At 35.3% G+C, this 16,515-nt stretch overlaps 1 protein-coding gene across 5 annotated transcripts in view; it reads left to right on the top strand.

Moving 5' to 3' along the window:
* Cfap206 (cilia and flagella associated protein 206) overlaps positions 1 to 16,515 on the top strand; it is a 43,693-nt gene that overhangs the window by 13,624 nt on the left and 13,554 nt on the right. For all 5 annotated transcript variants that reach the window (XM_047558547.1, XM_047558550.1, XM_047558549.1 and 2 more), the window contains 4 exons: positions 10,833 to 10,952; positions 12,153 to 12,351; positions 12,944 to 13,084; positions 15,518 to 15,711. In XM_047558547.1, coding sequence (XP_047414503.1) covers positions 10,833 to 10,952; positions 12,153 to 12,351; positions 12,944 to 13,084; positions 15,518 to 15,711 — 654 coding nt within the window. The remainder of the gene's footprint in view (positions 1 to 10,832; positions 10,953 to 12,152; positions 12,352 to 12,943; positions 13,085 to 15,517; positions 15,712 to 16,515) is intronic.

Below are 16,515 nucleotides of genomic sequence, written 5' to 3'. Positions count from 1 at the left end.
AAGATGGCCACTCTGGCTTCCAAATGTGTTGGCAAATGGGGAGCTGCAGCTAGGGGTGTGGATGTGGTCAGCTGGAGGTCCTGGAGGCAGGGTGTGGTTGGTCAGGCAGGGGTCCTGGAGGTCAGATGTTTGGTGTGGTTGCAGGATCCTGGAGGCCGGGTGCAATCAGTTGGTCTGGGCTCCCCGTCATAGGGCGCAGTCAGTTGGTCTGGGGGTCCTGGCAGCAGGGAGCATCAGTCGATGTGAGGGTCCCAGAGGCAGGGAGTGATCAGTCGGGCTGAGGGCTCCTGGAGACGGGACTCAGTCAGTCTGGCCATGGGTCCTGTGGGGCCTGGCTGTTGTCTCTAAATGGTGGCAGCCACGTGTAACCAAACCTGCAGGTACTGTAACAATGAACTTCCAGGCAACAGCAGGCAGCTGGTGCTCTGCTGGTGCTCCACTAGCAGTCGGTGATCAGTTAGCTGACTGTTGTCGGACGATCGGAGGTGAACCTCGTGCGTTGGGTGATGGTAGGTGTAAGGCAGGCGATGGACAGGCGAGAGGCAGGCAAATGGCGGGTGATAGGCGCTGACAGTGAGTAATCTGCACTCAAAAAAGGCGTCGATATGCTGGCACACTGCAGCTGATCACAGTAGACAAATGGGGTAAACAGCAGGGGATTGATAAGCAGCAAAAACTGCTTCACCAAGATACAGATATCCTCTGCTTGAAACCGGAGTTATGGAGCGACAAGGACGCAGCCTCCCTCTTGTCTGCCATCTTGGATCTCCTGTTCAATTCAGAAGAAGTGTTTAACACATTCTTTTAGTTTTTATAAATTATTTATTTTTTACAAACTGCATTTTGATTCATTATACACAAATAGCGTGTATCATTTCATTTCTATGGTTGTACATGATGTAGATTTTACTATTCCTGTAATCATACATGTGCATAGGGTAATGATGTCTATCTTATTTCACAGTTTTTCATACCCACCTCCCTCTCATTTCTTTTACATAATCTAAAGTTTCTCCATTTTTCTCTCACTCCCCATCCCCCCACCCCCATTATATATCATCCTCCACTTATCAGGGAAAACATTTGGCCTTTGTTTTTTTGGGGATTGGCTTATTTCACTTAGCATGATATTCTCCAATTCCGTCCATTTATTTGCAAATGCCATAATATTATTCTTCTATATAGATGAATAATATTCCATTGTGTATATATGCCACAGTTTCTTTATCCATTCATCTGTTGAAAGGCATCTAGGGGGATCCACAATCTAAGTATTGTGAATTGAGCTGCTATAAACATTGATGTGGCTGCATTACTGTATTATGGTAATTTTAAGTCCTGTGGGTATAAACCGAGGAGTGAGATAACTAGGTCAAAAGTGGGTTCATTCCAAGTTTTCTGAGGATTCTCCACACTGCTTTCCAGAGTAGCTGCACCAATTTACAACTCTACCAGCAATGTAAAAGTGTGCCTTTTTCTCCACATTCATGCCAACATCTATTATTGTTTGTGTTCTTGATAATAGCCATTCTAATAGGAATAAGATGAAATCTTATAATTTGCATTTCTCTAATTACTAGAGATGATGAGCACTTTTTCCTATATTTGTTGATCACCTGTATATCTTCTTCTGTAGTGTCTGCCCAGTTCCTTGGTCCATTTATTGATTGGGTTCTTTGAATTTTTGGTGTAAAGTTTTGTAAGTTCTTTATAAATTTTGGAGATAAGTGCTCTATCTGAAGTGCATGTGGAAAAGATTTTCTCCCACTCTGTGGGCTCTCCCTTTACATTATTGATTTTATCCTTTGCTGAGAAAAAGCTTTTTAGTTTGAGTCCATCCCATTTATTGATTTTTTGTGCTTTGGGAGTCTTATTAAGGAAGTCTGATCCTAAGACAACATGATGAAGATTCAGGCCTACTTTTTTTCCTATTTGGTGCAGGGTCTCTGGTCTAATTTCTAAGTCCTTGATCCATTTTGAGTTGAGTTTTGTGCAGGGTGAGAGATAGAGGTTTAATTTCATTTTACTGCATATGGATTTCCAGTATTCCCAGCACCATTTATTGAACAGGCTATCTTTTCTCCATTGCATGTTTTTGACTCCTTTATCTAGTATTAGGTAACTGTATTTATGTGGGTTTGTCTCTGTCTTCTGTACCATTGGTCTATCTGTTTATTTTGGTGCCATACCATGCTGTTTTTGTTACTATTGCTCTGTAGTATAGTTTAAGGTCTGGTATTGTGATAACTCCAGCTTCACTTTTTCTCCTCAGGATTGTTTTGACTATTTGAGATCTCTTATTCTTCCAGATAAAGTTCATGATTGCTTTCTCTATTTTTATGAGGAATGTCATTGGGAATTTAATTGGAATTGCATTGAATCTGTATAGTGCCTTTGGTAGAATGACCATTTTGACAATATTAATTCTACCTATCCAAGAACATGGGAGATCTTTCCATCTTCTAAGGTTTTCTTTAATTTGTTTCTTTAGTGTTCTATAGTTTTCATTGTAGAGCTCTTTTACCTCTTTTGTTAGATTGATTCCCAAGTATTTTATTTATTTAATTTTTTTGAGACTAAGGCAAATGGAGTAGCTTTCCTAATTTCTCTTTCAGAGGATTTATCACTTATGAATAGAAATGCATTAGATTTATGCATATTGATTTTATATCCTGCTACTCTGCTGAATTCATTTATTAGTTCTAGAAGTTTTCTAGTGGAGTTTTTTGAAACCTCTAAGTATAGAATTATGTCCTTGGCATGTAGTGACAGCTTGAGTTCTTCTTTTCCTATTTGTATCCCTTTAATTTCTTTGGTCTGTCTAATTGCTCTGGCTAGTGTTTCTAGGATGATGTTGAATAGAAGTGGTGAAAGAGGGCCTCCCTGTCTTCCAGGTTTTAGAGGGAATACTTTTAGGTTTTCTCCATTAAGAATGATGTTGGCTGTGGGCTTAGCATAGATAGCCTTTATAATATTGAGGTATGTTCCTACTATCCCTATTTTTTCTAGTGCTTTAATCAACGAAGGGTTGTTGTATTTTATCAAATGCTTTCTCAGCATGTATTGAAATAATCATATGATTCTTAACTTTAAGTCTGTTGATGGGATGAATTATGTTTATTGATTTCCGGATGTTGAAACAACCTTGCATCCCTGGGATAAACCCTACTTGATCATGGTGCACTATCTTTTTAATATATTTTTGTATGCAATTTGCCAGTATTTTGTTAAGGATTTTTGCATCTATGTTCATCAGGATGAACATAGTGGGATGGTGTAAAGTGGGATGGTGTAAAGTTTTCTTTCCTTGATGAGTATTTGTCTGGTTTTGGTATCAGAGTGATACTAGCCTCATAGAATGAGTTTGGAAGGGTTCCCTCCTTTTCTGTTTCCTGGAATACTTTTAGGAGTATTGGTATTAGTTCTTCTTTAAAGGTCTTGTAGAATTTGAGAATCCATCAGGTCCTGGGCTTTTCTTGGTTGGTAGGCTTTTGATGGCTTTTTCTATTTTGGTGCTTGAAATTGATCTGTTTAAATTGTGTACGTCTTCCTGATTCAGTTTGAGAGGATCATATGTTTCTAAAAATTTGCCAATGTCTTTGATGTTTTCTAATTATGTTATGTATTTCAATGGTGGCTGTCGTGAGCTTTCCTTTTTCATCACAAATTCTAGTAATTTGAGTTTTCTCTCTCCTTCTCTTCATTAGTGTAGCTAAGGGCTTATCAATTTCGTTTACTTTTTCCATAAGGTGAATCTCTTGATGGCAGCATACTGTTGGGTCTTTCTTTTTAATCCAATCTGCCAGTCTATGTCTTTTGATTATTGAGTTTAGGCCATTTACATTCAGGGTTATTATTGTGATATGCCTTGTATTCATGGTCATTTTGGCTTATTTTTGGTTTTTAACTTGACTTGGTTTCTCCTTTGATTGACTTTTCCTTTAGGGTAGTTCCTCCCTTTGCTGACTGGTATTGTTTTTTTTTTTTTTTCACTTCCTCCTCATGAAATATTTTGCTGAGAATGTTCTGTAGTGTAGGCTTTCTATTTGTTAATTGTTTTAACTTTTGTTTATCATGGAAAGATTTTATTTCATCATCAAATCTGAGAGTTAGTTTTGCTGGGTGTAGAATTCTTGGTTGGCATCCATGTTCTTTCAGAGCTTGAAATATATTGTTCCAGGCCCTTCTTGCTTTTAGGGTCTGAGCTGAGAAATCTGCTGACATCTGTATTGGTTTCCCCTTATAAGTAATCTGACACTTTTCTCTCGCAGCCTTTACAATCCTATTGTTATCCTGTATGTGAGGTGTTTTCATTATAATGTGCCTTGGTGTGGATGTGTTGTAATTTTGTGCACTTGGTGTTCTGTAAGCCTCTTGTATTTGATTTTCCATTTCATTTTTCAGGTTTGGGAAATTTTCTGATATTATTTCATTGAACAGGTTGTTCATTGTTCAGTTGGTTTATATCTCTGTTCCTTCTTCAATCCCAATAATTCTTAAATTTCATCTTTTCATGATATCCCATAATTCTTGGAGGTTCTGCTCATAATTTCTTAACATCATCTCAACTTTATTTTCAAGATTAAATATTTCAGGTTGGGGATATAGCTCAGTTGGTAGAGTGCTTGCCTCGTAAGCACAAGACCCTGGGTTCAAATCCCCAGCACCACAAAAAAAAAAAAAAAAAAAAAAAAAAGATTAAATATTTCATCTTCATTGTCTGAGATTCTGTCTTCCATGAGATCTATTCTGTTGGTGATGCTTTCTGTTGAGTTTTTAATTTGGTTTATTGTTTCTTTCATTTCAAGTATTTCTGTTTGTTTTTTTTTTTTCAGAATCTCTATCTTTTTATTGAAGTGTTCTTTTGCTTCCTGCATTTGCTCTTTTAACTGTTTATTGGAATGATCATGCATTGGCTGCATTTGCTCTCTTATCTCGTCTTTTGCTTCACAGATCATTTTAAGTATGCAGATCCTAAACTCTTTTTCTGTCATTTCTACTGCCATGTTGTCATTGGATTCTATCAAAATAGCATCTTGGTTTTTTAGGGACACTTTCTTTCCCTGTTTTTTCATATTGTTTTTGTATATTCCCTTCTAGCAGTGAAGATATGAGGTACTGAAGTTTCCCCGCTGCAGGCTTATTATGACCCTGCAGTTTTCCAGTACCTATCCTTTGAAGGGGAGATCAATATTAGTAGCACTCAATACAGAGAAAATGCAGCCCTGAACCAGATAGCCCCTATGAAGACTTTAACATTATTGTAATAAACAGGATGAGTTTGATTATTATTTACGGTATTTCTAGTAGTGAATGAAGAGGATGGAGAAGGGTGTAGGAAGTAATTGAGTAAATAGAGGTACCTGTCAAAGGGCCTCCAGTCTCCTATAGGTGTCTCAGGAAGGAAGCTGCCCTTCCAGGGATGTTGGTCATGCCCTCAGGAATAATTCAAAATGCCTGCACCAGCCTCCAAAGAAGTTGGGGAGCCCCAACGAGGGTGCCCCGGAGTCAGCGCAGTGGCAGGGGTGGGTGTGCACGGCGTCCTTGTCTAACACATTCTTTGATAGGTAGTTGACACTCAATTTTTGTATAATTATTTGCTGTTCTTATAAAAATTAGTGGATTTTTTTTTAGTAAAAGAATAGCAAGGTTTATTAGAAGAGCTAGGAAAAACAGATGCTCTCAATGGATAGAATGGGTCTCCCTCAGAGAAGACCTTAGGTTTTTCCATTTTAAAAGCTAATTTTAAAAGTTTAGTTCCCCTTCTTTATAAAGTTCCCTCCCTTGCTAGACTGTTTTGTTACTTTTCAACATCCAAATGAGTTTCTTAAGAAGAATGCTTTTGAAATTTATTTTTGCAAAAAGGAAAGAAGATATATAGAAGGATTTATCAGTGACTTTTCTAGAGACCACGTGGTCAACAACACATTCTGTCAAAGTCTATCTTTTCTTTAAACTTGTGGTAGTTATAATCTTTGTGATAGTTATAATCTTTTTAAAAACAGCATCGCCCTTTCTTTTGGATAGAAACTAACTCAAAATCCTAAAAATAGAAAACCTATCTAGATAAAGGAATTGGAGGACCGTTTCACTACCCTAGTCTTCCAGGAAACAGTTTGTTAACTACTGCTGTGTGTCTCCTAGAAAAGCAAAATGCCTGTTTTTCCTTTGCTCTCATACCACAATTAACCAAAAGACTTCTCTGACCTTAAAAGATATGGAACTTTCTCCCCGCCAGAAAGCAAGCAGTTGTGCAGTGGATACCACATGGGTGTCCTCTAATTCATTTCAGTTCTGATACTATGCACCTGGAGATAGCATCAGATCCCTTAAGGTGAGGGCTCAGTCCCCAGGCTCCCTACCCTGCAGTTTAGATGCCAGTGGTAAGTCTCTGGTTGTCTTATCCATGCTTCTGACCCACAAGCTATAAATTGGGGTTCCAAAAAAAAATTGGGGTTCCCACAAGTTCTTCCTTTGGTTTGATTAATTTTCTCAAGTGACTCACAGAACTCAGGGAAGCACATTTGCTACTTTTTTTTAATTTAAAGGATATTACCAGGGGCTCAGATGCCTAGGGTAATGCATGGAGCTTCCATGTCATCTCTGGGTGTGTCACTCTCTAGGAACCTCCATGTGCTCCTCTATCTGGAGCCCTCTGAATCCAGTCTTCTTGGGTTTTTATAGAGATTTCATTACATAGGCATGATTGCTAATAGACTGGGTAGAGAAACTCAGTGAGGCCTGTGTATTTAGATTCTCCTTGGCCTCTCTGTGCAGTGTTCCCTTTTCTAGGGTATGTGACAAGACACCTGGAATAAGGAAGGTCTTAGTAACACCTGTCAGACAAGTTTGGTCAGAGAATTTCTTTACAGCCAGTTCTAAGACAAAAAGGCAAGGGAAGATTAGGGTATCTGTGATCTGCCTTGGGGAAGAGAAATTCTTATTTCTATGACCTGCCTCAGGGAGGAATTTATCAGCCAGGAACTGTAGTTGTAAACCAAGAAATATATATCATAATGTCACAACTGTATGACAGCAAGCTGAATTCCCACTTTACACAGCCTCTGCTTTCTAATAACTCTGAGACTCAAGGTTAATGGAACTTTCATGTGAGTGAATACTAATTTCTTGAGGGATAAAATAGTATGTGTTTTGGCCCTCTCTTCCTAACTTGATTCTTAATGACTTGGTACACTTTTGGATGTACTTGGTCTCTCCTTTCTCAGTACCTACCTATAGAGTATAAAGAGAGAAGCATCCTGATGACACAACTTCACTGCAACAAACTAGGAGTCCTCACGACTGGCCTATTAATTGCCTTTGGAAAGAAGGACTGTAAATCAGTTATTCAAAGTCAAATCATCTTGATGCTTAGATATTTCCTTAATATTGACTTCAGCCTTATGTAACTAGTCAGATACCAAAAGGATTTTATCATTCATTTGTCTTGAAGTGCAGTGTAGGTTCATAGGAGTAGAAACTCATGTTCACTTTTGTTGTCTGTATTTGGAGAGGAGTTCCTTGGGAACAAATATTGTGAAATGTTTCAGAGAATCTTGTTCATTGTGGAGTGTTTTCTCCCAGCTTTTGATCAGGAATCATATTCAACCTACTAACTTAGTCTTAAATTCTCACTGGAGTTCCACCCCTCACAGCTTAGAGGGACAGTGAGTAGAGTGTACAAGTGGTAAGTGTGGGCTCCGCGAGCTGACTGCATGGGCTACAATCTTGACCTGCTACTCATTAGATCTGTGTCTTGAAGAAGTTGCTGAACTTCCCAGTGTCTTGGTTTGCAAATCTGTAGAATAGTCTCTACTATGTAAATAATGTAGGATAGTGTGTTTACATAGTAAGAACTCAATAAATTGATGATGATGATGATTGTTACCATCATCATCACTATTGGGGCCCTAGTAGAATAGCTCTGATTCTATTTTGATGGGGGAACAAGCTGAGGATATGTGATTTTTCCAGACAGTGTCTCATTTCCAAGCTCCTTGCTACTCATGTTATTGAGAAGTTTTAGCTATTTTAGCACTGTTCATGGCTATTTCGTACTGACTTTCAGTTAGGATCAAGACAAATTTTCTTAAACTTTCTGACCTTTTGCTGATCAGAGAGTTTTTCTGTTTTTTTGTTTTTGAACTATCAGTCCTTCCCCATCAACCTTTCTTTGTTTTAATTAATATAGAATAGATATTGGTTTAATCATCATTTTCTCTAGGCTACAAAATATGCCATTTTGTATTTAGCTGATATTTCTTTATATCTTGAAACCTATAAATATCCTTTTCAAAAGTCATGTTACTTAAATGGATATTTGTAAAAATTTTTGAAGTATTGATTTTGACTTTAAAAAATTTTCCCTTGCCAAGGCTGCATTCAGTTTATATAAACATTTTAAAAATACAATTGTATCTTGGAAGTGAGTTATTTTATTTTGTTCTGATTAGGCCTTTATCTGCTACAGTGAACAAATTCAAATATTCTAGAAAAGAAAAGGTGGGAGGGGAGGGTGGCAGTGGGCAGCAATCACAGTCTTGCTCACTGTCTTAGCTGAGAGAACAGAATTCCATCTTCTGTGGGCTTTTTAAGTACAAGGCAGTTACCAGAGAAAGAAAGCTGCTTATTGTTATTATGCAAGGAAAAATTGTATCTGACAGAACATTCTTAAAACCTGCAAGTCGAGATTTTTGTAGAGCTTCTCCTCGCTCCTTGGATATGTTCGCAATGTCCATTCAGGGATTAGGCAACACCCAGCATCTTGATTTTTTTCCCCAATAATGCAAGTAATAAATCAGATGGAATGTGTGCTTATTTTATTTTATTGTACATTTAATATGAGATTTATCCTCACAACACATTTTAAGAGTTCAGAACAATGTTATTAACTACAGGCACTATGTTGGAAACAGATCCCTAAAGCTTATTCATCTTGTGGAACTGAAACTTCATACCTGTTGATTAGCAACTCCCTATGTCCCCTTCCCCTTCCCTCTGTCCACTGGAAACCATCATTTTACTGTCTTCTATGAGTTTGATGAGACTTATTGGAAAATTGCCCATGGAAGAAAGTAAGAGGACTTAACAAAAAAAAAAAAAAAAGAGGAGATGAAGAATACGGTAGGATTATATGCTTTCCCTAAACACTGACTGTGTTATGACAGAAACAAAAACAAAAACAAAAACAAAAAACTTAAGTGATAGAAAGATAGATAGATAGAGAACTAACATTACAACTAAAACTCTACTTTTGTAAATAAGTTCTTTTTGGTAAATTGTAAATAGAGCGATTGTTTTAGGCCATTACTAGGAAAAAAATCAAAAAGTTCTTTGTGCCTGCCTTCTCTCTGAACAGACCCTGAAAACATAGCTCGAGGACAGGGGGTCTGAAGCATCTTTCATTGTAGGTTTTATAAGTGTTATTTGTAAATGCAACTTTTACTTTGGAGATTTTTTCTGTGTATTGTTGGCTTTTTGTACAAATCTAAAAAGTCTTTAAAGACCATATTTTCATATTTGCTTCCAAAAACAACACTAACAAGCAAGGTGAGAAAAAACTGTAGGGCAGACAAGAGACCTGTTAGATATGATAGATAATAGTAAATGGGAGAGTGAACCCAGAGAAGGGAAAATGCTTAAATAGCAGTATGGGTGAAAAGCAAGGTACATCTTTTATTTAAGGACAAAATTTTTGTTAAGTGAAATACAGTTAAAGTATTTGATATTTCTTATGAAGTGATTATTCAAAAATTATTTTTGAATAATCACTTCATAATTCGTTTTTGTCATTTAAAATCATCTAGTGTAGAATTTAAAATACAGATGTCTGAGCATTCAAATACACTTTTTTCTCTTCAAATAAATGTCATTCTTTTATACTGTACTGATAAACCCATACCACTGGTATTTCTGGTCACATTGTAGGTAGTGCAATACAATGAGTAAAAGCTGGGTTCTTGGCTCAGATGGTTTGGGGTATAAATGTAATTCTACCCCTTATTAGCTGTATATACTTGGACAATTTACTTACCTTTCTTTTTTTATTTTTATTTTTTTTGAACACAGGGGCACTTAAATATTGAGCCACATCCCCTGTCTTTTTGTTGTATTTTATTTAAAGACAGGGTCTTGCCAAATTGGTTAGGGCCTCATTAAGTTGCTGAAGCTGGCTTTAGAACTCAAGATCCTCTTGTCAGCCTCCTGAGCCACTGGGATTATAGACATGAGCCACTGTGCTTGGCCTTACTTACTTTTCTATTTGTTTTTCCTTAGTCATACTTACCTCTTTTTGGTATTTGTATATATTTTATATGGTACTTAGCACATAGAACAAATGTTTATGATTATTTCAAATTTAGCAACTTATTTTCAGATCCTCAAATTGTATAAAAATATATTGTTTTTCTTTTAATGCTGTGACTTTTAAGAATTTCTATAATTTATTAGGACTTGGTATCAAAATAGTTTTTGGAGGAACACTTCATTAATGTCATCATTGAATAATTGGATATAATAGCCGTATAACTATACAAAGTGGATTCCTGGGGATCCACTTCTCAGGAATTAGATTTAATATTTTAGTATACTTGTGTATATTTGAGAAAAAGTATATTCATTGTATTTTAAAAGATTCACCAATCCCACATATATTTCTGAAGCATCATCCATTGCCGGTACTATTCTAGTTGTTGAGGATTACCATAGAGAGTAGAGCTCCTGTCACTAAGCTTACCCTCAGAGGGTGTGGGGAACAAGTAGGGCTTAAAACACATGTAATTTTTTTTAGTTAAATTGTAAAAATATTAATGTAAATTATGTTGTCTTCATAGTCAGATATAATTACTTGTGCTCAAGAAGTGGAAATTATGATAAAACAGTTAGGAGCCCAATTGGAACATTTAAAATCCACTGTAAAATCAAGAACAGCTGTTCCAACATCACAAGTCTTTGTAAGTATTTGTCATCAACTTTGACTTTATTAAGGGTGAATTTCTTAAGTCCTGTAAAATTGGATCAGAAGTTCTTATAATTATATTCAGTTATTTAACATAACAGTTTTATACAAGTCAATCCTGTTCTTTATGGTTATTTTATAGTAGCATCTGCTATATTATGAGAGCATTCTCCTGAGCAATTGCTGCTAAAGTAAATGCAGATCTACAGTGTGAAAATATTAGTACTGGCTATGATAACAGAAATAATCCACAGTATAGTGTTGGAAATGTATTCATAGTAGCTGGTCTGAAGTTGCCTCTAGCACAGAGGTGATGTAACTTGTGACCTTTCTAAAGAGAAAGATAATACTCTCTTTGTTTACCAGGAATGCTCTTCTATTGACTTTCTGATTCTCTGCACTATTTCTTGAATGAACTCAACAGCCCTTATCTGAGCAAGCAGGTTTAAAAGGTGCATGCATATTGTATAGACCATTTGAGACTCTTCTACCTTCTGCAGTCATTCCCAATGTTTGTTTTTTTGTTTTTTGTTTTTTGGTGGTGCTGGGGATTAAACCCAGGGCCTAGTGCATGCTAGGCGAGCACTCTACCAACTGAGCTATATCTCCAGCCCCTCAATGTTTGTTTTTAAAAACAAAGAAACAAAAGGCTAAGTTGTTCAGCTTATATGCAGGGCCTGATAGATTTTTCATTGGTTCTGTAAATTAGTAATCTTTATTGTGAGTAAAAGAAATCTTATTTCACTGATCAAAAATCTTTAATTTGCAGCTCACAAACATGCCCTAAGATATCTCTATACTTTCCAGACTCTTGAATCATGATTAGGCCAGATAAATCTACTATAATGAGTCACAACATTTAGCTTTTTAAAACAAGTGTATTTATTCTTCCCTTAACCTTTTGAGGTGAAATGTCCATAAATTTTTCTTAAGTTGTCAAATGTGTGTGACTTTTTGAGTGAATTAACTTTATAACACTCATACCAAAATAAAATGCTTTGAAATAAAATGAGTTTATTTTCTCATAATTTATGAGTCAGTTTTCTGTCTAGTCTCTTGTCTAGTTCCCTGAGATTTTTGCTTGACTTAAGGAAGAATTAATTTCTTTACAAATGACATTGTATTAATTTTTAAGAGTACAATGCTTTTATAATTTTATCACATAGTTATATTTTTAACTTTTTCCTTCTTCCAGCCCATCTTCATTGCACTGGCCAGTCTGTGGACTAGCTTTCAGGATGAAACTGTTTTGATTAGTGTCCTCAGTAGTTTAACCAGTCACCTGGAGCCATTCCTGGGTACTCATGAACTTCTCTTTCCTGACAAATTAATGCAAAGACTTCTTGATGATGTGACAGTGAAAACAGATGTGTGTAGAATAAAAGAACATATGGGTAATGGAAACCATTATTTTCTCCTTTTTGTTTTAAATTCCCTCTAGAATGAAATCATTCTTTTGTCTTAATTTTTCATGTTACATCTTTTTGTTAAAGTATTAGACATCTTTTTTGATTGTAAAATACTAATGCTCATTATAGAACATGTGGCAAACAGAATATGTCAACTGGATATCTTACTATCTGGCAATAACCACTCCTAGTGTTATTCTTCATGTTTTGGTTAACAATGATTTTCTGTGTGACTGTGTTTCTATCACAGAATTAGTGATTTTGTTATTGATATGTAATAGAAAAGGATATTAATCCTTACTGTATTTGGTATAAATAAAGCTCTAGTTTTTAGAACATTATTTGCTCTTTTTCTACTTTAAATTCATGTTGAAAACTTATAAACTCATAAATTTTAGCCCTTTAAAGTTAATTGGGTCCTTCAAGACCCAATTGGTCCTTCAAGAGATGCATTAGGTTTGTGAGTATGAAGTTTTTGTCAGGAAAAGAACAAAATGATAACAAAATGTTTATTTATTTGGAAAATTTAGTCTTCTCACTGAATGAAAGCTTTTCCTATCTTATTCTTTCATTTTAGAAGATAGAGTACATTTGACAGACTTCAGAAAACTGGAATGGCTTTTCCCAGAAACAATAGCAAATTTTGAGAAATTGTTAATTCAATATCGGGGATTTTGTGGTTACACATTTGCTACAACAGATGGTCTTCTCCTTCCAGGTATATTGTTGAAAATAATATTGTTCTCCCTTACCCATTTTTTTCTCTGTATGAAAAACTTTGTTTTTTTTTTTTTTTTTCCCTCTTCTCTAAGCCCATTTTCATTGCACTGGCCAATCTGTGGGCTAGCTTTCAGGATAAAACTGTTTTGATTAGCATCCTTTGTAGTTTAAACAGTTACTTGACATTGTCACTGACTTATTCATATTTTGAAACTGGATGGAATCAGATGGTGAACTCTAGGAAAGGAGCTACAAAAATGATCCAGACAGTATCTTTGTCTTGAAGGTGCCTAGAATATAATTTGGTACACTGACATGAACAAGAGACTTTAAATGATAAGTAATAGAATATGTATACAGAATGAGTATTTCTTATCTGAAATACTTGGCTTTTGGAACATTTACATATATATAATGAGATGTCTTGGGGATGAGACCCAGCAAAATACAGAATTCACTTGTGTTCCTATGTATCATGAACACATAATCTGACAGAAATCTTAGTGGGCCTGTGTTTTGATCATGACCCATCATATGAAGTTAGGTGTAGAATTTTACACTTGTGACATAGTATTGGCATTCAAAAAGTTTCAGATTTTGGAGCATTTCAGGTTTTGGATTTTCAGATTGGGGATGCTCAACTTGTATTATAAAATGTGAACACTATAGTACCATAGAAAGGGAATAATTCAATGCCCACCGAAGGATTCCAGAAATGTCACATAGAATTACTAAAAATATATCATCTTCCAAAGTAATTACTCAAAGAGCAGTACCTAATGACTCATGAGTTTATTTAAAAATATTCTTGTCACTCTGTAATTATATTTCATTAACATAGATCAGGATTTCCCTCTAAGATCCTATTAAAGAAGCAGCTAATATATTATCAAGTAAAATTTCTCTCTATCATGTATGGGTTATTAGGGCTTCTCCAAAATAGAGTAAATGAGTCATTGAGATGAAATAAATTATTATACAAAAATTACTGTGTAGACTGGCATGACATATGAACCAGGACTCAGGATGATTCAGGTTTCTTGTCTCAGTTAGTCTCAGGTAACCTTTAGCAAATCTTATGCCTTCTGTAAACTCAGTTTCTCCTTAGGAAAACAGAAAGAATTAAGCAGGAGGTATGTATGGTACCATCCAGCTCCTAAGAACTATGTTTCTAAGAAAGAGAGAAATAGGAAAATAGAGGGGCTTAAAGGGCTGTGAGTTTCAGACACCCCCCTGAATGAGCTGGTCCTCCTTACTTTTCCTGTATACTAAATTATTTCTGTTTACTACATTATTTTCTGGGCAGCAGCCACTTGCATTACCTCAGAGGGATTTGGTAGAACTTCTGCATTTGGGAGTGCAGACTATGTGGCTTAAATGCCAAGGTGGCACTGGGTTACCAGTCATAGTCCTTTTTAGGTGACTTCACTGAATTCATTGCCTATCTGTCCCTCCTTCATACGACTCCAGCAGCAGTGGACTTTTTACTGTTCTTAAACATTCTTTTTTAAACAAAACAAAACAGGGTCCTGCTATGTTGTTCAGGTTGATCTTGAACTAGTGGGCTTAAGTAATCTTCCTGTCAGCTGAATTGCTGGGACTAGAGATCCACACTGGCCTGTTCTTGAACATTCTAAGTCCACTTTCACTTTGGAGCCTGTGTAATTGGAATTCTCTGGACCTGTAAAACTTCCCCTCAATCCCGTCATAACTGCATGCCTTCCTCCTTCACTTTACCAAGTCTTCCATAATTACCCAGTTTAAAATATCAATCTCATCCTCCTCTTTATTATGTGTTTAACTCCCCCCATACCCCCATAATGCTGGTCACACTTTGGGCTATGATATATTTCTGATTGTTGAGAGCAGGGAATTTGTTTTCTTTCATATACTTAGTACCAAAAACGGAGTCAATAAATATTTGTTAAATAAATGAAAGAATAAATGAACAAGATAATATCACTGCTTTCTGTATAATTTTTATAAACGATGTGAATATTTAATAATCTATAGAATCTTTTTACAGTGGGAAATATTTTATAGCATGCAATATTTGTGTTTTGCAAAAGATGTCCCATTTTTGTAGCTTTCATGGTTATTTTAAAAACATTCCTTTAGTAGTTAAAGTAGACTTGAAAAATCTGCTAAATGACTAGCTTTTCATAAGTAATTCTTAAATATCTTTCATCTAGATAGTGGATAGTACTTCTACACTAAATACACCAAAACTATACTTTTAAAAAAACTAAGAAATAGTTATAGTTTCACATAAATTATCACAAATACATAATTTGAAGTTGTTAATTATAACATTTTAACAAAATAAAGCAATATGTTAAAATGGAATGTACTGGGAAGGGTTCATGGGTATATTGCCAACAAGAATCACTTAATATTTCATACCTGATTCAATTCTTTTCCTCAATTTTAGGAAATCCAACAATTGGAATTTTGAAATATAAAGAAAATTATTATACATTCAACACCAGAGATGCTGCATATTCATTTGCAGAAAATCCTGAAAACTACATTGATATAATTAAAGGAAAAGCAAAAAAAAATGCAGAGTTAATTCAGCTTTTGGAACTTCATCAACAGTTTGAAACACTTGTTCCATATTCTCAGGTAAGCAAGATTAATATTTTAAGAATTTATGAAATTTAAAAGTGTGTTTTATTTAAAAGTTATACTTTATTTTAAAATAGTTTCCAAGTTCAAGCAGTGACAAGTACAGATTAGGGTCTTTATAGGTTATCTGAAAGGGATTCACATCTGAGGATGGAAAATAATGGAATCCAGAAAGAATAATGAAAATAAGATATAGAGTCAAACTGATGAATTAACAGACTGGAAAACTCTGAAAGAGAAAGAGTATTTAATTGAATAGTTGAGACTATAGTATTTCTACATCTAAAATGAATGCAGCTCAGCACAGATAACATAGATGACAATGTATTTATTCTCAGAGTTACAAAACAATTTAACAGATTTAATTCCTAGTAGGTGAAAGACCACAAAATGAATCAAAAGATGTTTCTTGTATGCCTATGCCTGTTCTTTAATTCATTCATCAGATATTTAGCAAGCCACTTACTGTGTACCAATAATTACTCATGGCACATGGAAATTGACTGCAAATAAAACAGATAAAAAGCCTGTGGAAATCACATTCTAATGCCATATTTTCTTATTTTTTTCTTTTTGACTCTCATCATCATTGTTCACCTTTTAATTCTTCATTTTGTCTCTCTTTTCTTTCATTGAACTTTTAAACACACTAAAATAAAAACCATTTTGAAATAACATGATTTCAAATATTTAGTGGTTTTTTTTTTTTTTTTTTTCTTTTTTAAGGTACTGGGAATTGAACTCAGGAGCTCTTGACCTCTGAACCACATCCCAGCCCTATTTTGTATTTTATTTAAAGAC

The sequence above is a fragment of the Sciurus carolinensis genome, chromosome 7 (genome assembly GCF_902686445.1).
Source record: "Sciurus carolinensis chromosome 7, mSciCar1.2, whole genome shotgun sequence".
Taxonomy (NCBI): Eukaryota; Metazoa; Chordata; class Mammalia; order Rodentia; family Sciuridae; genus Sciurus; species Sciurus carolinensis.
Note: the sequence above shows the minus strand (reverse complement) of the source record. Positions and strands in the feature narration are given on the sequence as shown.